Raw genomic sequence first — 26,922 nt, 5'->3', positions numbered from 1 at the left:
CTCTTCTAATCTTTCTAAAAATTCCATATAAGATATTTAATCTCTTCTCATCATCTGAAAGATCAACTTTAAAAGATACGCTGTAGTCGTATTAGTTTAAGGCAATTACTATATAAAAAACAAATCTATAAAGTCTTTTGTTATTCGTTGTGCAAATCTCGTAAGCGGTATTTGCACCGTTTAAATCGCATGAAATGCGAAATGTTTTGTTGATGAAAGCGTCCCTCGTCAAGTAATCGTCATCTGCATCGTGATTCGTACGATTTGAGGTACGCTGACACCTGGTATGCCTCGACTTTGGTGAACACTTTGGTGGGGTCTCGGGAGCCTCGTCGAGACGCGCGAAACTGGAGACTTCAGTTGTCACTGCGACGCCAGTGGAACAACATTGTGTTGTGTAATTTTTTCTCTAGGAATCTAAATTGTTAAGTTATTCATACTGCTACTCACGCGTTGTTAGTTCCATAAAAAACGATGTTTTTGTGTAAAAATAGAATTTTAATAAATTACCATCGGACTAGATTCAACAAGTGTTCTCCATTCAAGTGCTTCGGACAATTTTTAAGTAAAAAACCTTTTCATCCTCGGTAAACTTGCTTTTCTATGTGGTCAATGCTACAAAACACTTTAATGCAAATATCTGACTAATCTAAAATGAAAGTGTATTTGAATATTTCCATTCTTTCTATTTTTTAATTATATTTTATTTATATTTATCATTGCTTAATAATTTTTTCCTATGTAAAATTGAATTAATGGTGAGAAATAATAATCAGTGTTAAATTATGTAACCGGACATTCAGTGAATACCAATTGTACATTTTATCTAAATTTGACTGGTCAAGGAGTCACACGTGCCGAGTAGTAAATCCTGCAAGGATCGATAGCTGTGGTATGGGAAGGAAATCAGTGGACATTTACTGTTCGCCACAATCCTAGGTATTTATACTGGCAGTTTCTCTCTCGTTTCACTTTCCTCCGACGATGTTCGTTAATTTCGTAACAACGAATATATCGGAACCCGGTATATATTTATGTAATGATTTATGTTACGTTATTAAGGCGAAGTAGCACGAGTATTCGCGCGTGTACATTAAGCCAGCAGCTGCGCGGATATCGTAAACAAGAAAAAAGACATTTGTCTTGTCTGATAACAGCGATATAATAAACGTATAAAACTGAAGGTCTTTATTCCGAAATATACTGGAATTTAATTACTTCGTAGCAAAAAAGATTGATGTCATTCTCCTGTTCAGACAGACATAAAATAGACATGTATCTTCCTGAAAAACTGAAGACAGAAAAAAACATATTTATGAGTAACATAAGCTTTGTATTATTGTGAAATATTCTTTGTTTTAAAAAAGAAGATATATAGATACTGTCTAAGATTTTAAAGTCCATATAGAGTCGCACGAATAGATGACTTGTGGCGAAGATATGAAATATGCTTTTAATTCTACCGTATATTGTATGCGTACAAAGGCTCGAAGACAGGATCCTTCCGGTGATTTTGCCTCTTTTAAAGTTCATTTTGTATGAAAGACGTTGAACAATGGCGTGTAAAATAGGGCGACATCGCACTTTCAGGCCTCGATAAGAGTCGCACGTTCATGAACCCTGGGAATGGTTTGTAACCGGAGAATTTAATTAGAATAATCGTCGCACGTGCTGAACGTTTTCTCGCGCGGACTTACTGAATTCCCGCCTTCAAGTGTTTGGAATGCGTTGAATTATTTGCGAATCTTTGAACTTTTTCTCTCCAACTAGTGTCAGTTACTTTAGAATATACTGTTGCATTAAAAAAGAAACATCTTAGGACATTAGCATTTTTATACGGTATGTATTTTTCCTTCATCCGGCACCAATCACCTATGAATATTTTATCTTATTAAAAAAAGCAACATCTGAATTGATTTTTCATGTCTATGAATAATTAAGAGAAAAATGAAGAGAACTTTAAGAATAAAGAAAAGAATATTATAAAATACATAGTATTATTGAAAAATTGTAATATCTATAGCATATTTATTGTATGTGTACTTTCAAAAAAGGAAGTATTACATATTTATGTATATTTTTATTTAATTATAATATGTAATTTAATTAAGGCATCAACAAAAAGAAGATAAACTTTGCAATTACATTCGCTATCAATAAAATGTGCTGTACACAATATTATTCTTTCCGTCTCTTCATTTATCAAATAATTACCTTTGTCTTCGCCCAATTAATTGTATAGTAATGTACATTTTAATATAATTCAATTCATTGATGACGACAATCATAATTTATTCTAATCATGAAATATACGTACGCGTATCAATTATGTATACAGTTGATTACACTTTCATGAATGTAATTGCTAAATCTGATCCAAGTGCGGGATTGCACTTTGATGTGATCTTAATCATGATGAGGACTTTGAATTAACAGCTGTACAATTTATTTTAGTCTCCATTTTATACGTTCTGTTATTCCATTCATTATGATTCTATCGATTTATAAAACACATAGAGTATTTAGCAACATGACGTCATTAATGTTTATAACAATAGAATATTTTGCTTAGAAATTCTGAGTAATTTTTATGATAGTGTAAGTCAAGTCGATAAAACAGTGCGAGTATTTAGTATAACGGAATCCATCTATTGTACATGTTAATATACATAATTACATTGCAGGGAATAAGCTGTCCCATTTGTTTAATGTAACATCACGTATAATCGCAATTCACGACTTCTCAATTATTCTTAAATATTCTGAATCGGTCGTATTTTTTGTTAACATACAAATATGTTTGTTACAGAAATACGTTAAATAATAATTTAGATAGAATAGTGATATAAGATTGGATAGTAAGTATAGATAATATACTAGAGATTAAATAAAGTATAAGATTATTCTTAAAAAAATATGCTTTTAGAATGATAAATATTGTCTAGATTGGTAATTAAAGAATTTACGTAGAAAATGAAGCTATTTTCCTTTGGAACGCGATTACGTAATCTTATGAATTTTCTATCCTTCTTACAGTTGGCAACACCACATTTTGGCAGGCACACGTTCATACATCCACGTAACGCACAAATAGATCGGGATGGGTTTATCTCATTCCCTATAATTAAGTACGGGAATGATCGAGCGCGTCATTTTTACAAAAAGACTGACAGGAACTCATGAATTTTACGATGACATGGTATTCTAAAAAAAGCATGGTATTATTATATTTAACTTAAATGCAGGAAATAACTGGAAATAAGCGATAGCAAGTGCGTTTTAGTCTAGTCTTGTCTCATTATGCATTCTTTTGTTACGAGGTTTTCTAATCGGCGCTGGTTTCCTTTGAGATATACGACGAAAAAGAAAAAACAGGAAAATTACATATCATTAACCATTTTAGAAACTTCTAGAATGCAGTACAAACCGAATCGAGTGGAAATTTATTCTACGAGGTATCCAAGTCTAGTATCATATGAAACAAAATATTGCAGTACTTATATATACAAATACATATTTGGACACTATATTAAGCTTTCATGTATAAATTCTATGCATTATATGAAACATTTGAAACAATCTGAAAATGTATGTAGAAGTTACACGCACCTGCTGCAAACATATACATTCAGTAAAGAATTAGTATACAGTATAAATAACCAGCTTAAACACATAATAAACGATAAAGATAGTTCCACTGAATATTGAGGTTTATTAATATAATAGATAATTGTCTGTTTAAATACTTTCGTAATCTCTATGAAATGTATATTTGCAATAAATACCTTGTATGTAGCTCCTAAGTATGGACGTACATTTTTAGATTTGTTCAAACCTTATCAATATAATCATTAAAACGCTAATAAAATTGCAAAATTTTCCTTATGATATATGTAATATATTCATAAAAGATTTCTACAAGTGTTGAAATACTTTTGTGAACTACTATCTATGTCGTACATATTTGCAAATGATTTAATTGAGTTGAAAGCAAAGATTTAAATACGATAATCATGCAATTTTCTAAGCGTTCGCAAATCTTCTAGAGTTCAGTAAACTCCTGGTCACGGTGACGTGACTGTGAGCGCCGCATAAAGGGGCTTAATGGAGAAATGACTTATTTCCAGCCGTAACCCGAACACCGGTCCGAGCATAGGTAGGTCACATCATTGTACACAGTCCCAACGCGCCACGGTTTCATTGCGTTGCGTACCATATTGCGCAACACCGGTCGGTATCTATTAACTTCAGATCTGGTATCGTGAAAGTAAAGCGCCGCTCACAGTCGCCTAATAGAAGTTCCAGGTAGCACTATTGTATTATAATATAATGTTGTATTATAGTTAGTGTATTTTCGTCCAGTCGCGGGGAGACGCGTTCGCTTTGAGACGCGTCAACGGGAGTCGTAAATTCCCGTTACGATGTACGAATCGACACCGCGAGCAGGGCGATCCCCTGATTTCAGTTACGATAATAGGGGTGGTTGTGTTGGAATAACTGTAGTCTACAGTTATCTAGTATATATTTATTTATCACCATTAACAACACGTGGGACTTACAGAAATTATTTTTAGATCTTACCCGAGGGTTTAGGTGTTAGCGCGTTATAGCCCGAGAACCTGACTCAAATTAATAAACGCGACTACCCGCGAAGTATAAGAACAGTGTACTTGACTGTCTGCGTAGTAGAAGAACAGTGAGTGACCCATCTCGCCTTATTTAGGAGGAAAGCTCGGTGTGGGTGTACCCTTGCTGAACTAAGGACGCGGATTCGTTGTTCACACCTTTCGGTAGAATAGTGAGGGTAACGATCCGCGATGCCCATTGGTTATGGCCAATGTTAATAAACACAATGAGGAGAAAGTCTCCTGCACATTTGGCTCATGGGTGTCCTTGTTCTTGGGGAAAACCCAGCAGTTTCGCAGGGTACATCTGCTTTCTTCGCAATTAGCAAGGATGTGCAATAAAACTAACGGATTTTTGGAACCTTCCATAAACCGGCGCTGTTTATATAACTGTAACTTAATGGTTAACAAATGCCGTTTATGGGGGTTCCTTGGGCCTAATACGGGTCACTGTGACGATGGGTAGGCCTAGGCGGCCTGACCATAAGGGATGTCGCGCGGACCATCTCACGCGACGTAACAGTTAGATAATTAATAACGAACCTCTGTGATATAACTAACCATCACAAACATTTACGGAACATTTGACTTTAATTTTTGTGACTAACTTTTTATTTAAATTCTGAATATTAATAATTCAGAGTCTCATTTAGAGATACTTCTCAGATACTCATTTAGAGAGAAAGTATGTGTTTTTATTCTATAAAGAAAATTGAATTTAGAAATTGAATTCAGAAAACTGATTCCTTTGGTAAGAAACTTTACATGTGAATTATCTTTATACAAATATTAATAGAGCACATATATAAAATAGAATCACAAATTCTATGTTTCTATATTTACAGTCTTCTCAGTTACATACATACTTACCATTAAACGAAGAAAGTATTCGTGCTGATAATACATACTTTCTAACAGGATCTCATAACGTTATAGCTTGCTTCTGTAGAATTTCCTATATTCGTGACACATTCATTTGAAACTCACCTGTTGCATATTACGAAACACAGCTTCGCAATAGCAAGTTTTGTATTCGCTATGTACCATTTAGGTTATAACGCACGTGGTCCACGAAACGGGTATTTAATTGACTGTGTTTCTTGTCCCACGAGGTCAGGGCAATCGAATCAACGACGATGAACGATGCTCGTAGTTCCCACGGGAAAAGGTTACGTTTTCTTTTAAGTACGCTTCGAGGGTCTGTAAAGGGACCAGTTCATTCCTCCTGAGGAAACATTTCCCGTGCAACGAGGTGTGACGTTTCATTATATTGTAATTTCGAATGATTCATCAGTCTGAAAAGATTACCTGACTTTGTTAACCTTTTTAGTATACGAATCATAACACATAAAATATATAAAAATTGTTTACATAGATAGATAAAACTTCATATAAATTATTTTTACCACTTTCTTTTTATATTCATAAAAGTCAGTCATAAGCTGATAAATAGCTAGATACGCTACTGTATAATCATTCCAAATTGTAGAATATGCAACCAATCAAATTAATCATGTTCCTTCATCCTAGTTTGAAAGTTCGCCTGCTTAATGCACTTTCAATTATGTTCGACAAAAGCACTAGGAGTATCAAACTAGGCTAAATAACTGTTATTAAACCTTTTATTTCTGTAATTACTAAAAACATGTAAGTGTTTTTAATAATATTAATATTTTCGTTTTTGAGACAGAGGCGTAATTACATATATTTATTAATTTTTATCATACAGGTTTCATTGTAATTACTCTTCTATATAATATATGTATTTATGTGTGTACATCAAATCGGCAGCTCTGTGTTAATAATTAAATACGCTACGTTACGCGCAGTACTTTTCTCAAGTAATTGACTCAAACCGATTGAATCAGAAAACGATACGTATATTCCCAGACTGACGATTTCTCTTTATTTTTCAGACGTTTACGGGGTGACGGATAGCGGGCGCACGTGACTGGTCACGTGGATAGAACATCAGAGAAATCGAGGAACGCTGATCGTGATGATTCTTCGACTGTTTTCCTTCGTTTAAACCCAGATAGAGAATTCGACGCGTGACTTAGATACATCAAAAGAGATTAACAGAAATTTCTCTTTGATCCATCGTCTGCAAATCAGCCGTTGTGATTCATACAATGATCGGGTAAGGTGCAGGTGTGTTTGCGGGAAGTGGAAGATTTGCGGTTTGAAGATCAAGGAGGTGTAATTTCTCTGCCCGTCGCAAGGGGAAACCTTGATATGAGCTGACACGACCGTTCAGGTACAAATATTAACTTATTGAACAGATCGTCCTTTGATAAAAAATTTTATGATTAAAATTAAAAATCTAGTTATTAAAAGATAATAAAAATAAATTTCAGATAGCTCGATTTCAGTTTTTCCAATTATAAACATGGTACAATTTAATTTCGACCGAAATTTGAAGAAATTTACTGAAAATAGTAGATCTATAAATAAATAAATTATTATATCCATGGAATTCAGCGTGTAAAAAGTTAATTCTTCTTCTCCGGACTTTAAAACAATTTAAATTATTTCGTTAAAAATTAAACGCTTAGTAAAAGTTGAAATCTGAAATTTTTGATTTTAAATTTCGATTTGCTTATTTGAATTTAAAATTCTGATTATGTAATAAGTAACGAATTTGCATTGTTCTATTTGAGTTGGAAAAAACATAGGTATCTTTGACGAGGTCACGAAGAAAATCTTATCACGCTTTATCGTAACTTCACAGCCGCCGGAAGTAGTAAGAAGAGGAAGAACCGCAGGATGCCTGGGGAAGTGCGCGCGCAGCCCTTAGACCCAACTACGTACGGTGGTAGCATAATGCAGCCCGACGAGGAGATTCAGTACGCGCCAAGGAGTCGTCCTGTAAGCTTTTACGATAATTTTAAGGTGAGCCCTAGCACCATACCACGTGTTACTGCTTACGTTTGTATCTTGATACACATTCAGTGTTGACAATCCATTACAAGATTAATAATATACAGTATAACGGACAACGATATTTAGTACTTAAGTACTAAAATAAATTAGTACTATCGATATTTAGTACTATCAACTAAAATAAAAATTAATTTTTATATTAATATCTCCATATAAATATTAATCGACTTTTCTTCTTACATTTATTTATGTTATTTAACTAATTTTTCAGATTGAATACTAATTAACTATCTTATTTTATACATAAGGTATGGAGTGGTGTGTGGTTGATCTTCTTATGAGATAATATATGTTTGTGGATCGGTTACTGATCAAGTACGTTCAATTAATTTAGTCTCAATGAGCAGTCTATAGTCTGACCACAAATTTGGTTAAACGAAAAATGAAAGTGAGCTAAACCGCAATACATGATGTATGAGAATTATCGACTCGTATATACTTAAGTAAAAGTAAACGATGCTTATGTGAGAATACGTTTGATCAACAACATCAATTTTACATAAATTAAAGTAAACATATAAGATGAATAGCTGTAATTCGATCGTATAATTGGACGTTAAAATTAAATTGTTTTTTTTTTTTTAGTATAAGTCCATGTATTTGATTATATGTTGTTGGTATAAAAACTACATATTGTTATATAGATTCTCTATGTCGTTTAATTGAAATGTAATCAATTCATAATAATCTCTGCATTTTTCTATTTCACTGTTCAGGACGTGCCAATGGTGACAACTTGCGTGACTTCCGCTCTAAGCGCCGACAATTTGAATCAGGTTCGTGACAACGGTATTAGCTCGTCGATGGCCACGGCCAATAACAACAATAACAACAATCGAGTGAGTAGCGCAGTCAGTGCTGGTAACGTGTCAAAGATCCAGAACGTCAAGGTCACCGGTAAGTTTAGTGAATTTTCAATTCTTTTTTTCTACTTAATTATTTCCCCGATGGAAACGGTTACTCATTATTAATTCAGATATAAAATATATATACAATAAAAAAAGAAAAATAAAATAAGTACATACTATTAAATGATGTTTTAATATTCTTCGTTATCTTCTCCACTCTTGAGTGTTAATTAAGATAACCGGAGGGATTTTTAACTTTAGACAGAATTGGATATACCGCCACTCTTCCTAGGAAAGTTATTCGACTGTAAATAGAACGGTCACGAGTGAAATTCGGTCGGACACTTTGCTAGCACTAGGTATTCGAGTAAACTTTCTCGAATTTCATTTTATTCGTGCATCAGACAACGTCGTGGTAAAACAAAGCTGGGCAGAAAATCTTGCGCGCTTTCTAGTCATACCATCTTGATAATATATATGATTCTAATAAAAAATTGAAAAAGAATCAATTTTTAAAAATTTAAATTAATTATAATCTAATTAAATTGGAAGAAATGTAATAAATTATAATTTTGTTTTTCTCATATAATGGTCGTAATTTACCGTGGCAGGTGCAGTATCGACAGGGAACATTGGGAAAATCTATCGGTTGGAAAAGGAAAAAGAGTTGGGTCGCGCCCCTTCAATGGCCAATTGTTTGTCAACCACGGTTCCCGTTAACCTGGCAGCCGCTCAAATTGCAGGTCGGCACACGCCCACAAGAAATTCCCTCAGGCACAGCAGGATGATCGTATTGCATCGCAGCGGTCATCGTAAGTACACAACCACTTTCTTTATTTAATTTATAAATCTCTACTTGTTAATTTCTTCCGCTGTTTTTTTATATTTCCATAAAATTTGTCTACTTATCTCTCACCAACATAGATAAAAATATAATCCTCTCTAAGGACTGACTTTCTAAAAAAGATATAGAATTAAGATAATTCAAATAATAAAAGAATTATTTTATTTTGTTAGTTTTGTAAAATATTTACTAAGTAACAGTGTACCTTTTGTTAAATTTAGATTATTCATTTAAATTATTTAAAAGACAAGGCGTTTAATTTATCATTAATTGGAGGTTAAGATATTATTGTTTAATCAAGAGACATTTTTAAAACTGCGATCAGCCGCAGTGTAATTTCCATGGTTGAATGCTTTGAACAGAATATATTCTTCTGTTGCTCATAGGATGTTGCTTGTTTTTGCTATTATTATTTTCTGCTATTTAAAATCAAATACAAAAATTAAACATGCTAAGAAATGTAAAATTCAACTTAATCGATTCCTGCTTTATCGTCATCATAATAAAAAAAATTCAATTTTTTATGTGTATAAAAATATGATACATTCTGAAATAGAGTACAAAAGTTTATAAACCTAATAAAACTTCAGGTATGTGCAGTGAAACACGTGCAATAGAGTTCCTCTTTAATCCATTTGTTTACTTTAAGAATTTACACTGAATCTTACTGGTTTATCATACACCGTATGATTCACACTATTAGATATCCTAGCAGGTCGTTGTACTTTCTCTGCTGACTAATTGCACAAAAAGTTGAAAAACCTTGGATGTATTTAAGCCCATGTCTATTAACTCGCAGGATATCTCATATCGGATCTCTACAAATTATTATTGAAGGTATTAGGAAGAGATTAGATACTTTGAAATTGTACATATATATATATATGTCTTTTACGAAAATTCTTGACAGATAAATGTTTTTGTGACTAAATATTTAATAATAAGATGACTTTACTATTTTTGCTTTTATGTTGAATAACACAGACGTAACGCCTGTTGATTAACGAAATCAGAGATCAGAACAGGTATGATACATGCGAACGAGGCTCGAATGTCACTGAGCGGCCTTTCACGATGCAATAAACATTCTTTCGAAGGAAGGCGGAAAGCACAATATTGCTACAAACAATTAATAATTTATATCATGAGCGACGCGTTCCCTTCAGGTTTCCTTTTTATGAAATCTAATACTCTAGAATTTTAAATTTAAGTTTGTAGAATCTTTCGAAATTTAAGTTCTTCGAAGTTTGATTACGTTTAAACTCGTTGTATCTTATTGCATTTAGTTTTCTTCATCGATCCTTTCTCGTCGGGTTCTGTATAATGTTATACCTATCTCAAAAGTTGTTTCTCTTAAGACGTAACTTGTTAAATTATCACTTCTGTTAAAGAAAAGATTGGACGTCAATCGTTACACGTATACAGCCAGGTAATCATCATAACGCAAATTGGTCCAGAACAAGTTAATCTCTCTTGAGAGCATTTCCAATGATGAAGATGCTAGTTGCGTGACTATCGCAATTTCATCCTGCATTTGTGACGACGCAGTCACAATAAAACAGTGATATCGAGATTGCTACCAAGATAGTCAAAAAAATTATGGTTAAACCCTCAAGGTATAGAGAAGCCTCGACAGGTTCTTCTTTTTCTTTCGTAACAAACATGTTTCAATTTTTATAATTATGTTGTCCAATTTAATATTTCTTATTGCATAAACTTTATGTTTTTTTTAAAATAGTTGTTTTCATTTTGTATAACAAAAAATGATGATGTCAAAATTTTGTTAAAATTGCTTCATTGAAAACAGGTGAAACGAAGAGGTTAAGACTTTTTGGTCCGCTGGTTGCCGTGGCCGCTTTAAAGTGGTTACACATGCTTCTCTGTGAATAGCGGAAGTAGCAAGCCGGAAATATATCATGTGATCTTTTTTGAAGTGCATTCGTTCACGGGTTAGCGTGTACGAACTTTGGGTGTAACTCTAATCGCTTCTTCCGTTTTGCGTTTTATTTGTTTCTATACTAAATTTTTCAACAGCTGATTCATGGTCTATTCGTGTACATATGTGTAATCGAATTCGAAATATTTCACAAAAAATTTCCCAAATATCGTGATTCTTGCACAATTTCTATTAGCCAATTCCCGAGTTATAGGTTTATATAACTTAAGTAATATGATACTTTCAAAAGGAATAATATTGCAATGTTATGTCAGTTTAGCGAGGAATTTCTTGTTTTGCATTGGAACAAAATGCACAAACAATCGATACAATATTTTGATCCTTCATGTAAGATGATGAAAACCGAAGTTCAATATTTTTATGCACATTTTGAGGAAATAAATATTGACACATAAGATATTTTGACTTGTTTTCGGTGTGTTGATTTGCTTAATTAGATTTACACGCTTCTGGAAAGGAGCGTTTTTTCCTCTTTGAAGTGTTACGTAAATAGCACGTGTGTCTTGTGAGGGTTTAAACGGATGAAATGTGAGCATTACTCGGTTTGGTTTTCTCCCATGTGGTAAAACTTGGGTTTGGTTCATCCCCATTCGTTGAATTCTATTTTCAGATGCAATAGGCAGAGAGTACTAAAAAAAAAAGAGATCGATAAAAATTTCAGCAAAAAGAAATTTAGAATAGTAGAATTCTTTCTACTTCTAAAAAAGTATTGATTTCTAAAATTATAGTTTAATAACGAATGATATTAAGTTTATGATATTCATTATGAGTGTGTTGTAACGACAAAACGCCAAATGAATCACGAAGCTTGACTGGAAGGTCAGATATCAAAACACGCGTATCTAAATGTTAACCTACATCGCTGCATGTTTTTAGTGATAATGCACTATGCAGCTGAAGTATTCTTTTACCAACTGCAATTTTATATAGTAATACTCGTCTATTGGTTATTATTACATTGTTACATTATCAATGCGAAGCATATATCTATTCTCTATTTTTGTTAAATTTATTTCAACCTAATTATAATTAAACCTTACCTGTCTTACAGAATACTTGTTATTCTGCAAAGGAATATATGTTTGGAAATTAATGTCACTCAATGTGAGTAGACCTAAATATTTAAATATGATATATATCTGTGATTTTCAATATTAAAATCACTGACATGTGACATGTCGTATAAAAAGTTACTGAATCTGTCGTGACTATGAGATGAACGTACACAATCGCGTAATGTACAGTGATATCTGAGTTGATTAAGGATTTTCAAGAGATCGGAAGTATCGTGGGCGATGGTAGTTCTCTACAATGTAGTTACACAATTACCGTGTTTCTTCTTACGCAAGTTGAACACTCGAGTCATTATTCATGTATCGAGGTCACCGGATAATGGAAACGTACCACCCAATACGTTTTCCCACTTGCGTTGTATATTGTAATTCTTGGCTTGTCAAAGTCATTTCGAAGATGATGGTTCGAATATTTCAGCCAGTTATACTTACCTATATACTGTATTATTGCTGCACATTCTAGTACATTCATTTTCATATAGATGTCTCACTATAAAATCTCAAGTGTATCATAAGTATAATTATTTTAATTCAATTAGTATTAGTATTGGTATAAGAATGCAAGGCTATATTTTCATGTTAATGGAAATTCTACAAGTTTTATATAAAGTCCAACATAGTTTTTGTCCGACCCCTGCAGACGATATTCTGCAAGAGAATACTGTTCTCTTATAATGAGCATATATACACACGCAACAAATACAAACATAAGATCCGCATACAATGGAAACGACACGCATTCGAGTCTTGCATTCTTACACCGTGTGAATCGTTCCGCGAATGAAAAAGCGATAGCGTGCTTGCATCCGGCACAAATCACTTTTTTGTCATGGAAAATTTTGAATACGAAACATGAAACGTTTCTCTTACATTCCATTATATTCATTACATAAAGAAGTTTCTTATTTACTTAAATTTTATTAAAACACGTTTCTTACTCGCACTAAGTAATTTTGTAATTTCTATATAATAAATTTTCAGGTTATTTGCATATTTGATCATATATATAATAATCACGGTAGTCGTGACTCGTTATTTGAAAATGTAACACATATCTACAATATGCATACACAGTGATGGACAGCAGAAAGTTAAAAATTGATATACTATGAATTTCATATTAAAATTTGTTTACCGTATTAGTAATAATCGTCTATTCTATAATATATATATATAATATTTATCGGTTATTCTTATTAAATATGAATCCATTTTGTAAAATTATGGTGTCTTTTTATATCCCTTATTTTATAAACTTTCTCTTGTCCGTTATTGTATATTAAAGTTTTCTATAGTATGTGTCCAAATACGAACCACTATAAATCCGATTGGAGACTAGTCCCAAGGGAGATTAATTTTTCTCTTCTTCTATTCTTGTCTGTACATACGTCTGTTACAGTTAGGACTCGTTCTGTATGCAAGCCTCGTGCAAAAGAGACCCCTTATCGATTGTAGCACGACGAATGAGAATGCGGTGTCGCTTTTTGCCCCGTCGTAAACTTCGTATATTCCTTTTCTCGCCATACGCGTTATTCGTTGGTCATCGATCTTCAGCCACCCATTAATATTCTTCGGGTGTCGACTAATATCCTGCAAGAAAAGAGCGAAAGAATTTTCTTTTATAGAGAGCATTCTATGCAGTGTGAAGCTCAATCTTCGACTTTTCTGAGCTTGTACCCGTTTTACCCCGTAATACAGTACAACCATTATAATTTTAAATCTTACCGTTTACAATACTGTAAGATTTCTTTAAATTATTCAAAATAAATTCTAATTCTTTCCCTTGTAGATACGTTTTGCGACTCTTCAAAGATTACGTGATCGAACGTGATGTTTCCAGCCCCTTTTCAAAATCTCTGTGTTTCATATGTGAATGAGATTTACTCATGGTATTGTAGGGTGCAGTATATCATTATCGACTATCAGTCAGGCAACGAGGGTTTAAGACGCGTTTGCTATTCTTCGTGCGAAGAGCTGTCCTTGCAGTTTTCTCTTTCCCGGACATGGGAAACTCAGCTGGGTATGCAGCCATACAGAATTATTTCTGGGGATTATTTCCCCCCTTCTCCAACTGTAGCTTTTCCAAAATCCTTCCAGGCTATTATGAGTTCTTCGATTCTACCAATATGGGTATTGAATACGTTAACAATGGATACAGAAAAATTTTATAAAAGTAACAACCAAATCTTTTAATCTATTCTTCTAACTAGAGAATGTTTATGTAGATGAACTTAAGCAGAGATTTGTTTTATTCTATACACCTTTAATTATATGCTTCCTACTCTTCTGTACCTTTTTTAAATTTCTCATAAATGCATAAACATCTATAGCCTACCGATAAAAATGTCTTTATGGTATCAATTGAATGGCAATATTGCGACAATACAAATTTTTTCCACTCAATAGGAAAAGCATATTTTATTGTATCTGCCATGACGTAAGATAATCTTAGTACCTACGTTATAAATGAAATATCGTTAATTCCAGATTTCTTTGATCGTACCTGTCACCGATTTCGCAAGACCGCTAATGGAATCACGACCTATCGCCATCAACATTAGCACAAGTCAGCATGACGGTGGGCGAGTGCGTTAACGCGTTACTTTTCTTTTTTCTTTTTCTATTCTCTACCTTTGAATTACCGTTGCAAACGGTGCACAAAGAATTCTGGTGGGCGAGTTTCCTGACGGCGAAGTTTGACATCGCATCGGCAAGGACGGTACACGTTCGATCGTTCGGTTGAGATACCTTGTAAGGAGGGACAGCGAGGTCGTTTCGTTCGGAAACTCTCCTTTCTTTCGGCCCTACATTCGTTTCTCAGAATCTGTCACGTCGTATCGACCGTCGATTGCTATGGGAAAATGTGTGTCGTGAGCTGCGAGAAAAATACCAGGAGATAGCACCGTACGTGCCCCTGCGTAAAAAGCGGCATGACTAGCTTGAAAGAAATCTTCCTTTCGCTCATATGTATATAGGTTATGGCTCATATTGAAGTCCAAGTCTTGCGCTTCTCATTGGTAAACATCAGTGTCATCACACGACTGCAGGTTTTTATATATTTATAGTAGCAATTTTCAACCGATGTGTCATGGGAATTTTTTAGATATGCAATACCTAACTATATAGTCAAGGTTCACATTTTCGCTTATTTTTTCCCCTTAGATTATCAACTAAAAAAATGACAATATTCGAGATAACAATAACCGTCTGATGTGAATGCCCTATTTTGAACCAAATATGTATAATATATTCTTTTGTTTTGGTGTGACATTGAATTTCAGTAATTAGGCGTGCAATGAGGCGAAGAATATTGAAAATCGTTGATCTATGGAAAAAGGGTGCAAAAATATAAAAATGTGCGTAATACGCAAAAATGTATAAAATATGCAAGAAGCAAATCTCTATCTGAGTCTTGCATATATTCTTCTAGTTATTTTCATAAGAATATGAATTTGTATGAATATCCGCAGGCTAGTCATCACATCAGTACCATCATTTTGTTATTAATATTTTCATCGGATTATGTATGAACGTATCGGTCATTGCATAATAGATAGAATGAAATCATTTTTTTGTTCGTATATGAAGCGGATAGGATGGATAGAAGTATGTTATGTAATTGGATAAGTGATCGAATGGTATTAGCGATCCCATCTTTTAACTGCTCGTTAAGTGAGACGTTGGCATATAGATTAAAGGTCTCACCTGTTGATAAGGTTTTATTTTTCGTTGTTAATCCTTAACTTCATTTTATCTTCTTAACTAATTCAATCCATGTACATATTCGTTTACTATGTACTTTAATCAATTTGAAAAAATGTGTGATGGAAGGACTGATCATCGTGATAATGAACAATATAATAAAAATAAAAATATTTAGCAATAGAACGAAATGTTATAAATATTTCTTCTTTTTCAGGACCTCAAAAATTCCTACCGCCGTTGGTTTATCATTGGCGGTTAGGACGGTGTTTAGCAGCGTTGCAAACGATTCTCGGTGTCGCAATAACTTCGTTGTCATTATGGTTATTACTTTGGGCACCTCATCTACCTGTGGCAGATAATCCCTATTGGAGTGGAATGCCGGTGAGTATTCAAGCACAGCAGTCTTTGACTGTCTTCTTGGAAAATATCGTTTTCTGAAACACCATTAGTTCTTTCCTTTCTTCATTTGCAGTTGTTACTTTCGGGTAGCTTCGGTATTTGCTTGCTGTGCTGTTTCAAGAAGGAGTACCCCGTCATGAGTCCTGGATTGTGTCTCACTTTAATCAAGGTGATTGTTCAACATTTTAGAACACATGAATATATTATTTTCAAACGAAGTACTTTGTACTCTATGGAATTTTTTAAATGTCTAAAGACTAATTAACAACATTTATTTAATCTTAAAGTAATCTGACATTGTTCAAATAAAATATCTATTTTTTTATTTTTTTGTTAGTATCGAAGTTTGAATCACATATTTTATTAAACGTAGTTTATTGCTTTATTATTTACGTATTTTCACTAATATTTTTTCTTTTTATTGAACAGGTAATCAGCGTGCTACTGGCCACTCTAGCAACAGTGACCTGTTCCATCGCGTGTGTATTCTCTGCGATACACCTGGTGCGTTTAATGGGCCTGGAATGCAACCCAGCGCGGGTATTAAACGCTACCTGCGTGTGCAAGCCTCGGGGGAATGCGTCGAACTTCAACGAATCGGCAGTTAGATACATGGATTTGAATTGTCCCGAAGTGGAGAATATTTTGATCATTCTTCTCATCTTTTCCTCCACTTGCAACGCCCTTGGAGCCCTAGTATCGGGCTGGTATACCTACCTACATTGGAGTACCAGACACAAAAGGCCAAAATACATGCAAGTGAGAACCACTACGATCAGTGGGAACAACTTCCTCAGCAGCAGGCCAATATACAATCCAAATCTGAGCGAACGATGACAGTCTTCACATGATACTGACGAAGAAACATCGTATCTTCGTTATTCGTCATTAACGATGGATGATGGAGTATTCTGAAGGTGTTTCGAAATTAACAATGACGGTTACTCCTGGAAATTTAATAGTGGCTGTTACACAAACGACAATAACGGTGATTTTACTTAAAAACACTCGTTGGAAGGAACGACAACGGACTAATAACGAAATACTTCTGTTTATGTTGAGGATACATACCAAAAGTAACACGTTGAAATACGTGTGAGCTAGTCTTGGATAATAAAATAGATCTACAAGTGGTTCTTGAGCGAAAGTTTGTAATACAGTATGTATAAACTTAGGGATATTTATAATTGATTAAAGTGGTATTTAATAGGTAAAAGTCAAGAAGACTAGGATAATGATCGCGTAATTAAATTTACTAATTATTTAAAAATCTTCTTAATGTGTTCTTAATATTTATTACATCATAACTAAGGAGTACATTGCTAAGTAGGTAGTAATTGGTATGTTTTTATAAAGGATGAACGTAATTTGTTGTTAATATGTCAAGTTATGTAATGCAACTTTTGATAATTCATCGATAATGTAGAAAAACTCCATAGGTTATAATATCTGAACTAAAACAAATTCTCTTTTACTAAAGAATAACATATTTGAGTAGTTTCATATCATTATTATAAGGTTAATTAAAAGGAAACAAGCTCTTTTCCATGGTAGAAACGTATTCAGAAGGAAATCGAGTCAGAACTTGATTACTGCAAAGTAATTTTCACGATTAATTTCCGTGTGGAACGTCAGTATTTTAGGTGTATTATAGTAAAGAAAGCAAGTGAATGTATCGCGCGTTTTAGTGTGTGCGTGTTCGATCGTTCGTACGTGTACCGTGTTTATGAGTGAAACGCTTTTTAATTTCTATACTTGCATATCATCGATTTTATACCTCATCGTTATTCCTGTCTTTAAGGAATGAATCTTAAAACTGCATTTGTAAATTATATCATAACGTATGCATATTGGTAGAAAATCAATTTATCAAATTTTAATAGAAACGGACGAATAAATCAGTTCAGTATCAAAACATTTGGCTGGATAAAATTGACATGTTTGTATCTTAATTTCTTGCTTTTTAGTCTTTTATTTAGTTTTATGTACATTGTGATCTTTTCTAGAAGCTGATCAAGAATGACACTCTGTCTTCCCCTCAACCTTGTTTATGCGAATCTCTGGTATTACGGCACAGTCACTGGATTGTGATTCCCAAGAATCGTGGAAAACCTTCATCAATCTGCTTGTAACATTTTAATGACTAACAATATATTTATTATCGATATTTATTAAGTAGATATTGGACATCTAAACAATTTAATTAAACAATTTTATAAAGAAATAATCAAAATTTAATGGTTTTTCTTGTAACTTTAAGTTCAATATTACCTGGTATTAATTGTTCCTTTTTCATTGTAACTGCTTTCAGAAATTGTATGTTGCGTCTGATCGTGTGATATCGCATCCTGTTCCATATCTGTTAACTCTATTACTTCTGAAGCTGAATGTTTCCTTTCATCGAAGACCATTCCTGCAACTTCTGATTTATCTATAACTTCATTAACAGTTCAATAATAATTACTTCATTAATTATCAAATCTCGCCGTTTACCTTTTACAGTTCTTGTTTTTGCTGATCTCTTAGATAAAGCTGGTAACATTCTTTTCCATTTCAGAAAGGACGAGTCAGACAGTTCTTCTCTTTTTTTCACTATTTTAAATAATTTCCGTCGTTCCTCAGTACGTTCATGACGCAGTTGTATCTGAGCAAAGTCAATAATTAATAAATTATCAAACTTTTACAATAACTAAATGAATAGATGCACCGACAATAAAAAAACAGATGTATACTTTTTTAATCGAACTAAGGCAGATCATTTAAAATTTTAATTTGATAAGTTCATAATAAAAATATTTCTATCTGGCAAATAATTTTAATTTTTCCATTTGGGAATTATAATTTGATAAGTACCTTTAAATCATTATTAGCTTCTCTTAAAGAGTTAGTTAATGAGACCATGTAATAAATAATGAGTACCATAAGAACAATTAGTGGAATTATTATGCCAGGTGAAGCAATGTAATCAAGGCACCTGAAAATGTTATAAAACAAAAAAATAGTAAATAAATGTAGGTAAATATGAGATATTATTTCTTAGTTCCTTTTTCAAATTTATATCTTTTTTTAAATAAAATATACTACGATACCTGTTAATTGGATCAGGGAGAGAGTCACTGAGCTGTTTAGTTGCTAATTGGTAAATTTTCTCGTAACCAGAGAATGGACCACAATCCCAGGATGGTTTAACCCAAACTATGGCGTAGCCAACAGGTAGAATATATAAACATAACATAGTTAACAACAGAGCATAGTAAAAGTTATTGGACCTGCAAAAATTAATACTTTAGAATAAATGAAATTAATAGATGCTAAAAATAAAGAGAACAATTTTTTAAATACCTAGAGGCCCGAAAAACTACTTCATGCGGCACATTACAGGTAAGAACAGCCCAGGATCTTAAATACATAAGAATTCCAAGTTTTAGAAGATTCAGGGCTGTTAATCCTGGGCTGAAGAACATCCCCATCCAAATAATTCCTTGATTATTTACCAAATGAAGTATATTTTCAGCAATCTTGAAATCACCATACTGAGGAAATTGCTTTTCTAGATCCCAACACCAACAATTATTCATGTATCGTACAAAAACTGCACGGAAGAAATCTATACTAAGCGTGGACACAATGCTGAGTATCTGTGATAAATAAAAAAAGTATTAAAAAATATTTAAAGTAAAAAATAAACATTGAAGAATATTAAAAATTAAATTCACCAAGTCCATGACGGTCAGCTTAGCAAGTTCTTGACCAAACATCGTTTCCCAGCACAAACGACGAAGCTTTTTCTGATTCGGTGAAGAAGCTAGTAGAAGAAATATTCAAGTATAAAAGATATAAGTTAAAGGTTAAACGATAATATTTTTAAAAGTATAGTATACAAATTATACTTTGTTTATACTTGTATTCTGTGTAGTTGTTGTGCAAATCTTTTCAAAACATTTTGTGACGTAGTCCTTTTCTGAGAGAGGTATTACACCTTCATGTAACGTTGTCGAGGAACGATCGATAGTGGAAATTTTATCAGTACTTTCTGTACTAGATTCTCTATTAAATGTAATCGTGTTCATCGAATATTCAGTGTTTGTAATTACAGAATACTCAGATGTATCATTTATTTGTGATGACATGGATGATAATGTGATAAATTCTTTTGTCTTCGTGGGAAAAGTTTCATTGTAATCTTCAGTAATGATACTAGAAATAGTATTTGCACTTGTACTTATATTATAATCTCTTTCTTCAATTGTTTCGCTATAAGCTGTAGATTCGTTGAAGAAAATACTAGTCATAGAAGAACTATCAGTTTCTTCAGTGAAATTTGTAAAAGAAATTTCTGTGAGATTTTCGAAGATAGTGAAAATGGTGGTTGCTTCAAATGTATCATTTTGTTCAAACATCTGCGTTGTAAAATTTGTCTCTTCGGTTATATTTTCGGTGGAAATGGATGCAGATTTGTTCAGTTCGTTTGATGTAATATCGTCGTAATTATCATATGTGTAATCCAGAGAAGGATAATCTCCGACATTGTATATTTCTTCCAGGGATTTTTCATCGAGTATCGGGTTCAGATACAGGCTCGCGGGTAAGAATGAAAACGGTGGCAGTGCTAAATTATTCAATATAAAGAAATTGTTAATGTATATTTATGTGACAACTAAACGAATTAAGACAGAAGAAGACAAAAGAAGAAATATAGAGACTAGAAAATTCTGTCCATTAATGTAGCTGCAGTCGAGCTCCTTTGTCTAGAATAAAAAATTATGTAAAATATTAATGATGATAAAGACATACTTGTTTCGGGAAGTTCACTTCTATACTGCATTGCAGTGATATTGTTTGCCAAGATTAAACTTAAGGATGCTAATGTCACGACCTGTTGTGATTTCTTCATACTATCATCACATTCAATAGATACGTACTTGCAGTTCTTAATTCTTTCCTGAACATATTCTAAATCTTGCTTCTGTAACATCAACAAACTAGATATCTTCTTGAACCTCATAATTCAATAAACATATCATTATATAGATACAGTTCACTTGCCATTGAATTGATCTTCTCAAACAATGCGAATATTAGTGAATAAAAATTCAATAAATTGAGAACCATTATTCTGCGAAAAGTCAATTCAATCATCAAATTAATAATTATAAAATTTGAAACTAAGATTCCTAATGGATGAATCAGAAAAAAATTGTTTATAATACTCACCGTGCAAGCTGCAAACGCAGCTGTTTCCTAGGATGATAGCTCTCCAGTAGTCCCAATATCTCAAAGATCGACGGGAACACGTACGTGATCAGAGACAGTACGACCGTAATTTCGTTTTGACGCCACCAATTGGTCTGTTCGAGTTGCTCAGAACTTCGTACGACCATCTTTACCACGGCATACGCTGACAATCCGAATAATGCAATCACAGATGTGTTTACGAAGATCCTCATTGATATAATCCTCCAACTAAAATTTTCCAAAGCATTAAATTTATGAGGCAAAATAATACAATTACAGGGATCCACTAATTTAATAGAAGTGAGAATAAATGTAAGTAAATAAATTATTTGCATTAATATCGTATAATCCAAATATTGCAAATAAACTATAATAAGTTTTATAAAAATGAAAATAATATAGAAAAAGATATGTATAATGGAAGAATAACTGATTTTATAAAAAAGAAGATATTGTAAAATAAAGCAGTAGATATTTCTTCGAGTAATCTTACTTCCTTTCATCTTTTTCTTTTTCAGCTTCCTCCAACAAAGCTTCTTTAAATCCAAGAACGATGCTCGCCGTCCTATTGTGCGCAGTTTCAGTATTTCCAATCATGAAGTCCCATCCAGTGAATAACTTCCAAGAAAACACGCACTCGTCGTCTTTCTCCGTGAGTTTGCTCAATCGTGAATTTTTTGCCATTCTAAGAAAACCGTCAATATAATTTTTTGTAGAGAATTAAAAATTTGATTCGTAGATAACCGTACTTGCGTAATATGGCGACGAAACTGTAGATATAAATGACCAAATTGGTGACGAAATAAGCTAGAGGTAATCTGTAACCGCTTCCAGAATCTTGATTCGTGTACCAGCCATAAAAGAACGGTGAGTACCTTAAGATCCCCTCGAATTCCCACAGAGTTAATAAGTGCTTTGATTTTATCTTCTCCTCATTGAGCATTATCTTCCGCTCCCCTGCTGCTGCCTGGTCTGCTGTGAGCATCTGTCGCGAAGAATATCTGACGAAATTTGAGCGACTACTTTTCTTCGTAATAGGATTTTAACTTCCTTCAATTTCTCAAATCCAAATTTTCAAGTGCAATAAAAAGTCGATTGATAAAAAGTTGAAACTTGAGTGATTTAAAAATGATGGAATTTTAATAATACTCTCCTTTAAATTATAATGGAATGTCATACAAATTGTATCACATATTTTTCAAATGATCTCGAATAATCTCCAATAATAATTATTTAGTTAATAGTAACTATTATATATTATATATATTATATATATTATATATTACCATACCTCAGGAATGGCCACAAAAGCAGTAAGAATAACTGTCATGACAAGATTAATCCAAAACAACCAGCGAAGAAAGGTAAAATATGAAGCCACTGCTGAACCAAAATGTGATTCGATTTCCTTTATACGAAGTTCCCATGGCACCAACCATGTTTGAAGATTAACCATCTCTCTCCGACAGTATTGCCATTTCTACAAATTAAACGCTGACAATAGAAAAGATCTATATGTACCAACAGCTTTTTTAAATTATTACCTTGGTAATAAACAGGGAAATCCGAGCAATAACGTCTTTCGTGCTACGAGTGTGAGCCAGTCTTTCCTGAAGAACTCCCTCGTGTCTTCTAACGTAGGATTTTGCTTGTCGTACTAATTTAATTTTCCGACAAAGTGGCCAAGCTTGTTGCTTCACTCCACTCAACACTTCTTTGTGCATTTTCAACTTTTCAAATATCTGTTCTTGACTTCCGCTTTCTTCAATGGAGATCACCGTTCTGTACAGGTTTATACGAATACTATCTTTATTTCTTTCCATATTAATCATTAATTAACATTCGTTATATGTTTATTTTAAATATTTTTAGTATTTCAATGTATTGATTATTTCCATACTTTCTATTTCTTTTCTTTAAATTATCTAGTTTTTAATAATCGCTTTTTAATTTTTACAGGGATAATTCTTATAATCGATAGACGTAACTATTGAAAGTAATATACTAACTCTCCAGAACTTATAGTGTAAACGGAAGATCTTCGACGTAGCATGGCTTCAGCCTCGGCGTTGAAAGGAGAGGATGGACGACGTCTCCGTCTGCTTTGTCGCCGACTAGAACTCCGTCGTTGCATGATCTCACATGCTGAAGCAGAATATTCATCCTCGTTGGCCTCTTCCTCTAAAATTCATTAAATATTCACATTTTATATCTATAAATTAAATTCCCTATATATTTATTATATTATGTATTATAAATATGTACGACTTTACAAAAATTCTTAAATTTTTTCAGAACTCTTAAAAACTCCTTACTGATCCATCTACCTTCATATAACAATTAATTTTTATATAAGTAAGTAGAATATTTTAACAAAAATAGCGATTTATTTCTCTGATAAATTGTTTTCTATAATGGATTGATATGAATCATTAAAAACATCATTCAGAATGGTATGAATTATATTAGTAAATGATTTGTTTAATTTACAAATACAGACCAGTTATAGAGACTCTCTGCATATCGATGCAGTTTTTCACGTCAATGGTGTTTCTCTCTTCTTTCCTCGCTTGATTTGAGCAACTTTCCCTCTGATTACCCTCGTCTTCGGTGACGACAAAGGTAACTGATCGTTCAACCGATGATTGCAGAGAAGTAGCTCCCACCTACAGCAGAAGGCAAAACCGGGAAACTAGTTGCATGAATTTCACCCGTAAATCACCCATTCTCACGCCACGTACTGTGCACACAATAGGCACAAGCGATTGATTATCGAATAATAACGTCGAACTGAATTTTAAGTGTATAATTCTTATTAAATTCCACGTCCCTGTTATAAACTCCACTTTAGAAAACTGTTTCATTGAACGTATCTTCTAAAGCTATTAATTAGAAAAGAAACTAACACTTTTATTGTTATATCGCAGAGGAAGCTTTAAATGAAGAAAGAGGAAATTTGTCGATGATAAAAGACACCAACTTGGATGTTAATAAAACTGGAAGATTGCAAGTTAATAAGACGATGATTAGAGATGAAGTGAGGTCGATGGATAGGAAGGAACTGGCATCGTGTCAATAGGAAAGAACCTGGTCATTCCCTGGTGAAACCATCCCTCTGTTAAAATCTATAAGTTGCCTGTAATGCCTGCTCTACTCGATATCGGGGACATCGTGTTTCCGTCCACGACGCAAATCCTCGAAATCACGAAAGGTCGTATATTAGGAGCAAGTAGATACTTCGTTTAACGATCAGACAGTTTGTTAAGTATATATCGTGATGGTTATAGGACAAACGTGTTTTCTAATGATGTTCCAATTTACCTTCAGAAAACAAATAGTTTTAAGAGTTAACTTTAATAGGTTTAAATAGCTTTAAGACAAAGGAGATGACTTATTTCTTATATAACATTATCAATAACAAATTTATAAACAAGATTCTCTTATCATTATGCTATTAAAATTCTCATAGTCTTACACTATTATTATAAAAATGATTTTTCTAAAATCTATATTATTATTATAATTCTTATTAATTTTTAAGCTCATAATGTCCTTCTATCTTTTTTCTTCTTTATCTCCTTTGTAAAAGTAAGAAAAATATAGAATTTACTTTATTTATAAAATAATCAAGTATTGGATTCTAAATGTTTATAATTTTTATTTTCAGGAATATGGATCTCTTGCATGGATCAATCATCGATGGCAAGAGCTTAACAAGATGTCAATGTAAATGTTCAGTGGCACGAGGTCACATGCGACGTGCCGCACCCTAGATACTCATCGTGATCACGTATAACTCGCATTCTTCACGTGACCCCACCCTGCGCTTCATAGATAATCATTCTTCTTTCCTAATCTCGCGTTGCGTAGCACGCGAGATCTGTAGACTCCCAAAAATCACTCTCTCCCTTTTCGTCTACTATTTACTCTTGGGATCCCCGAAATGAAATTTGTGAAGAGCCACGAAACGCCACGTTATCGTTATCAGTTATGTTTATGACACACCTTCGTAAAAATGAGTCATCTGTCTAGAGAAGCAGGTAATTTAAACAAGTCTTAGAATTGAATTATATGTATGTATCGTTTTAATCTATACCAACTGAAATTTGAATCTAAATATGACATATTTCCGATCTTGAAAATTTAAACTTTTACGCTTTCTCATTATATATCACACATACCTATGTTAATATTTCATTTTTAATATTGCATATAATTGTATTACTCATTGAAACTTTACTCTATGTATTGTGATTAAATATATATTATTTTATTGTTTTATTTTATTATTTAAGAAATTGTGTTGAGTTTAGCAGTATTCCATTGAAGATGATTACCGTAGTCTTTTCTCAAAACTAGTACAAAAGACGCAGTTATAGGGACTAGCATTAATTGTGGAAATACGTGTGCAAGAACTTCACTTTGCAAAACTAATTTGCTAATTGGTAGAGGTATACATCTTATTAGTCACTAAACTATCTGAAAATTTATCGAACCCAATGACAGCTTTGATACTCACGCAATGTCACTCTTTACCGTCGACAAACACATTTGTTGATTAAACGGGCGTAACACAAATAAAAATTCTTGCTTTCTGTTTTTTCAATCTTTTAATTGCTTTTTTGTTCTTCGAGATGAAAGGAATGTATTTAATTAATTCTTCATTGTAGTACAGACTCTTTTATTTATTTCAGAAAACATATGTTTGAACCTTACCTGCAGAGAAGGCTGCATCGACAATTGCATCGATTGTATTCGAGATCGAGACGCAGTATTCGATCTTAAAATTCCAGAAATTTTCTCCGTGGATTCCTGTTTCGTACTTTCCTCCATATCTATATTCACAACTAAAGAATTATTTCACTATATTAAACTGGTCAAATTGCCAAATAAAAAAAGAAACGGTGATCTTTCGCGGTTTGTTCTTATTGGAAACCAATCATTACAACCGCAAAATTTTCAATAAATTTCAGTTTATTAAAATTTAATCGTTACTTCACTAAAACTTTAAATGCTTTTTCTGAAGATATTTCTCGTTATTTTTATTATTGAAAAACTTTAAGCTAAGTAACACATCAAGTTAAAAAGTTTTACTTATAAATTTTATAAATATGTTTAAAAAATTTTTTATGAAGGTTTATATAAGACAAAATACAAGTATGTATATCTTTCAAGAGTTAAATTGTTCTGGTCTTTTTAAGGTCTGCTAGTATACTGATTACCATAAAGGCAGGAAAGTACAAGCACTGTCAGAATAGTGAACTACACAGCATAATTACCCCATTAATACTGA

The 26,922-nt window shown here is 33.1% G+C and overlaps 2 protein-coding genes and 1 long non-coding RNA gene across 6 annotated transcripts; 1 reads left to right on the top strand and 2 right to left on the bottom strand.

The window, feature by feature from the left end:
• Nucleotides 1-119: 119 nt before the first annotated feature.
• Nucleotides 120-19,100, top strand: LOC132916621 (uncharacterized). 4 transcript variants are annotated; one of them, XM_060976769.1, is made up of 9 exons: nt 120-939; nt 4,128-4,305; nt 6,542-6,882; nt 7,357-7,517; nt 8,285-8,465; nt 9,028-9,228; nt 16,210-16,376; nt 16,468-16,563; nt 16,824-19,100. In XM_060976769.1, the coding sequence occupies exons 4-9, from the start codon at nt 7,392-7,394 to the stop codon at nt 17,229-17,231; spliced, it is 1,179 nt and encodes a 392-aa protein (XP_060832752.1). In that variant the 5' UTR covers nt 120-939; nt 4,128-4,305; nt 6,542-6,882; nt 7,357-7,391; the 3' UTR covers nt 17,232-19,100. The 4 variants fall into 4 exon arrangements, with proteins under 4 accessions (XP_060832752.1, XP_060832749.1, XP_060832750.1 ...); XM_060976766.1 differs by having other exon boundaries at nt 121-939; nt 7,286-7,517; XM_060976767.1 differs by lacking the exon at nt 4,128-4,305 and having other exon boundaries at nt 121-939; nt 7,286-7,517.
• LOC132916630 (uncharacterized) lies at nt 1,363-2,685 on the bottom strand. Its single transcript, XR_009660147.1, has 3 exons — nt 2,318-2,685; nt 1,698-1,872; nt 1,363-1,620 (listed from the first exon to the last, which is right to left on the bottom strand). It is a non-coding gene; the product is annotated as an uncharacterized LOC132916630 (long non-coding RNA).
• Nucleotides 18,366-26,748, bottom strand: LOC132904676 (transmembrane channel-like protein). Its single transcript, XM_060955365.1, is given in 18 exon segments — nt 18,366-18,531; nt 18,666-18,816; nt 18,888-19,038; nt 19,248-19,368; nt 19,484-19,663; nt 19,737-20,032; nt 20,111-20,199; nt 20,296-21,003; nt 21,189-21,347; nt 21,437-21,510; nt 21,609-21,857; nt 22,123-22,314; nt 22,379-22,614; nt 22,921-23,109; nt 23,174-23,411; nt 23,639-23,810; nt 24,130-24,295; nt 26,346-26,748. Coding segments are annotated over 18 exon segments (3,654 nt in total). The 5' UTR covers nt 26,463-26,748.
• Nucleotides 26,749-26,922: the final 174 nt, after the last annotated feature.

Source organism: Bombus pascuorum, chromosome 2, assembly GCF_905332965.1.
Source record: "Bombus pascuorum chromosome 2, iyBomPasc1.1, whole genome shotgun sequence".
In the NCBI taxonomy this organism is placed as follows: domain Eukaryota; kingdom Metazoa; phylum Arthropoda; class Insecta; order Hymenoptera; family Apidae; genus Bombus; species Bombus pascuorum.
The sequence above is the reverse complement of the archived record's forward strand: the minus strand, read 5'-3'. Positions and strand labels throughout refer to the sequence as shown.

Bases quoted from the DNA above. Each gene is read 5' to 3' on its own strand.
- LOC132916621 (XM_060976769.1), top strand. From the start codon at position 7,392: ATGCCTGGGGAAGTGCGCGCGCAGCCCTTAGACCCAACTACGTACGGT. The intron at 7,518-8,284 runs GTGAGCCCTAGC...TTCACTGTTCAG, and splicing joins GCTTTTACGATAATTTTAAG to GACGTGCCAATGGTGACAAC. The intron at 16,564-16,823 runs GTGATTGTTCAA...TTTATTGAACAG, and splicing joins TGTGTCTCACTTTAATCAAG to GTAATCAGCGTGCTACTGGC.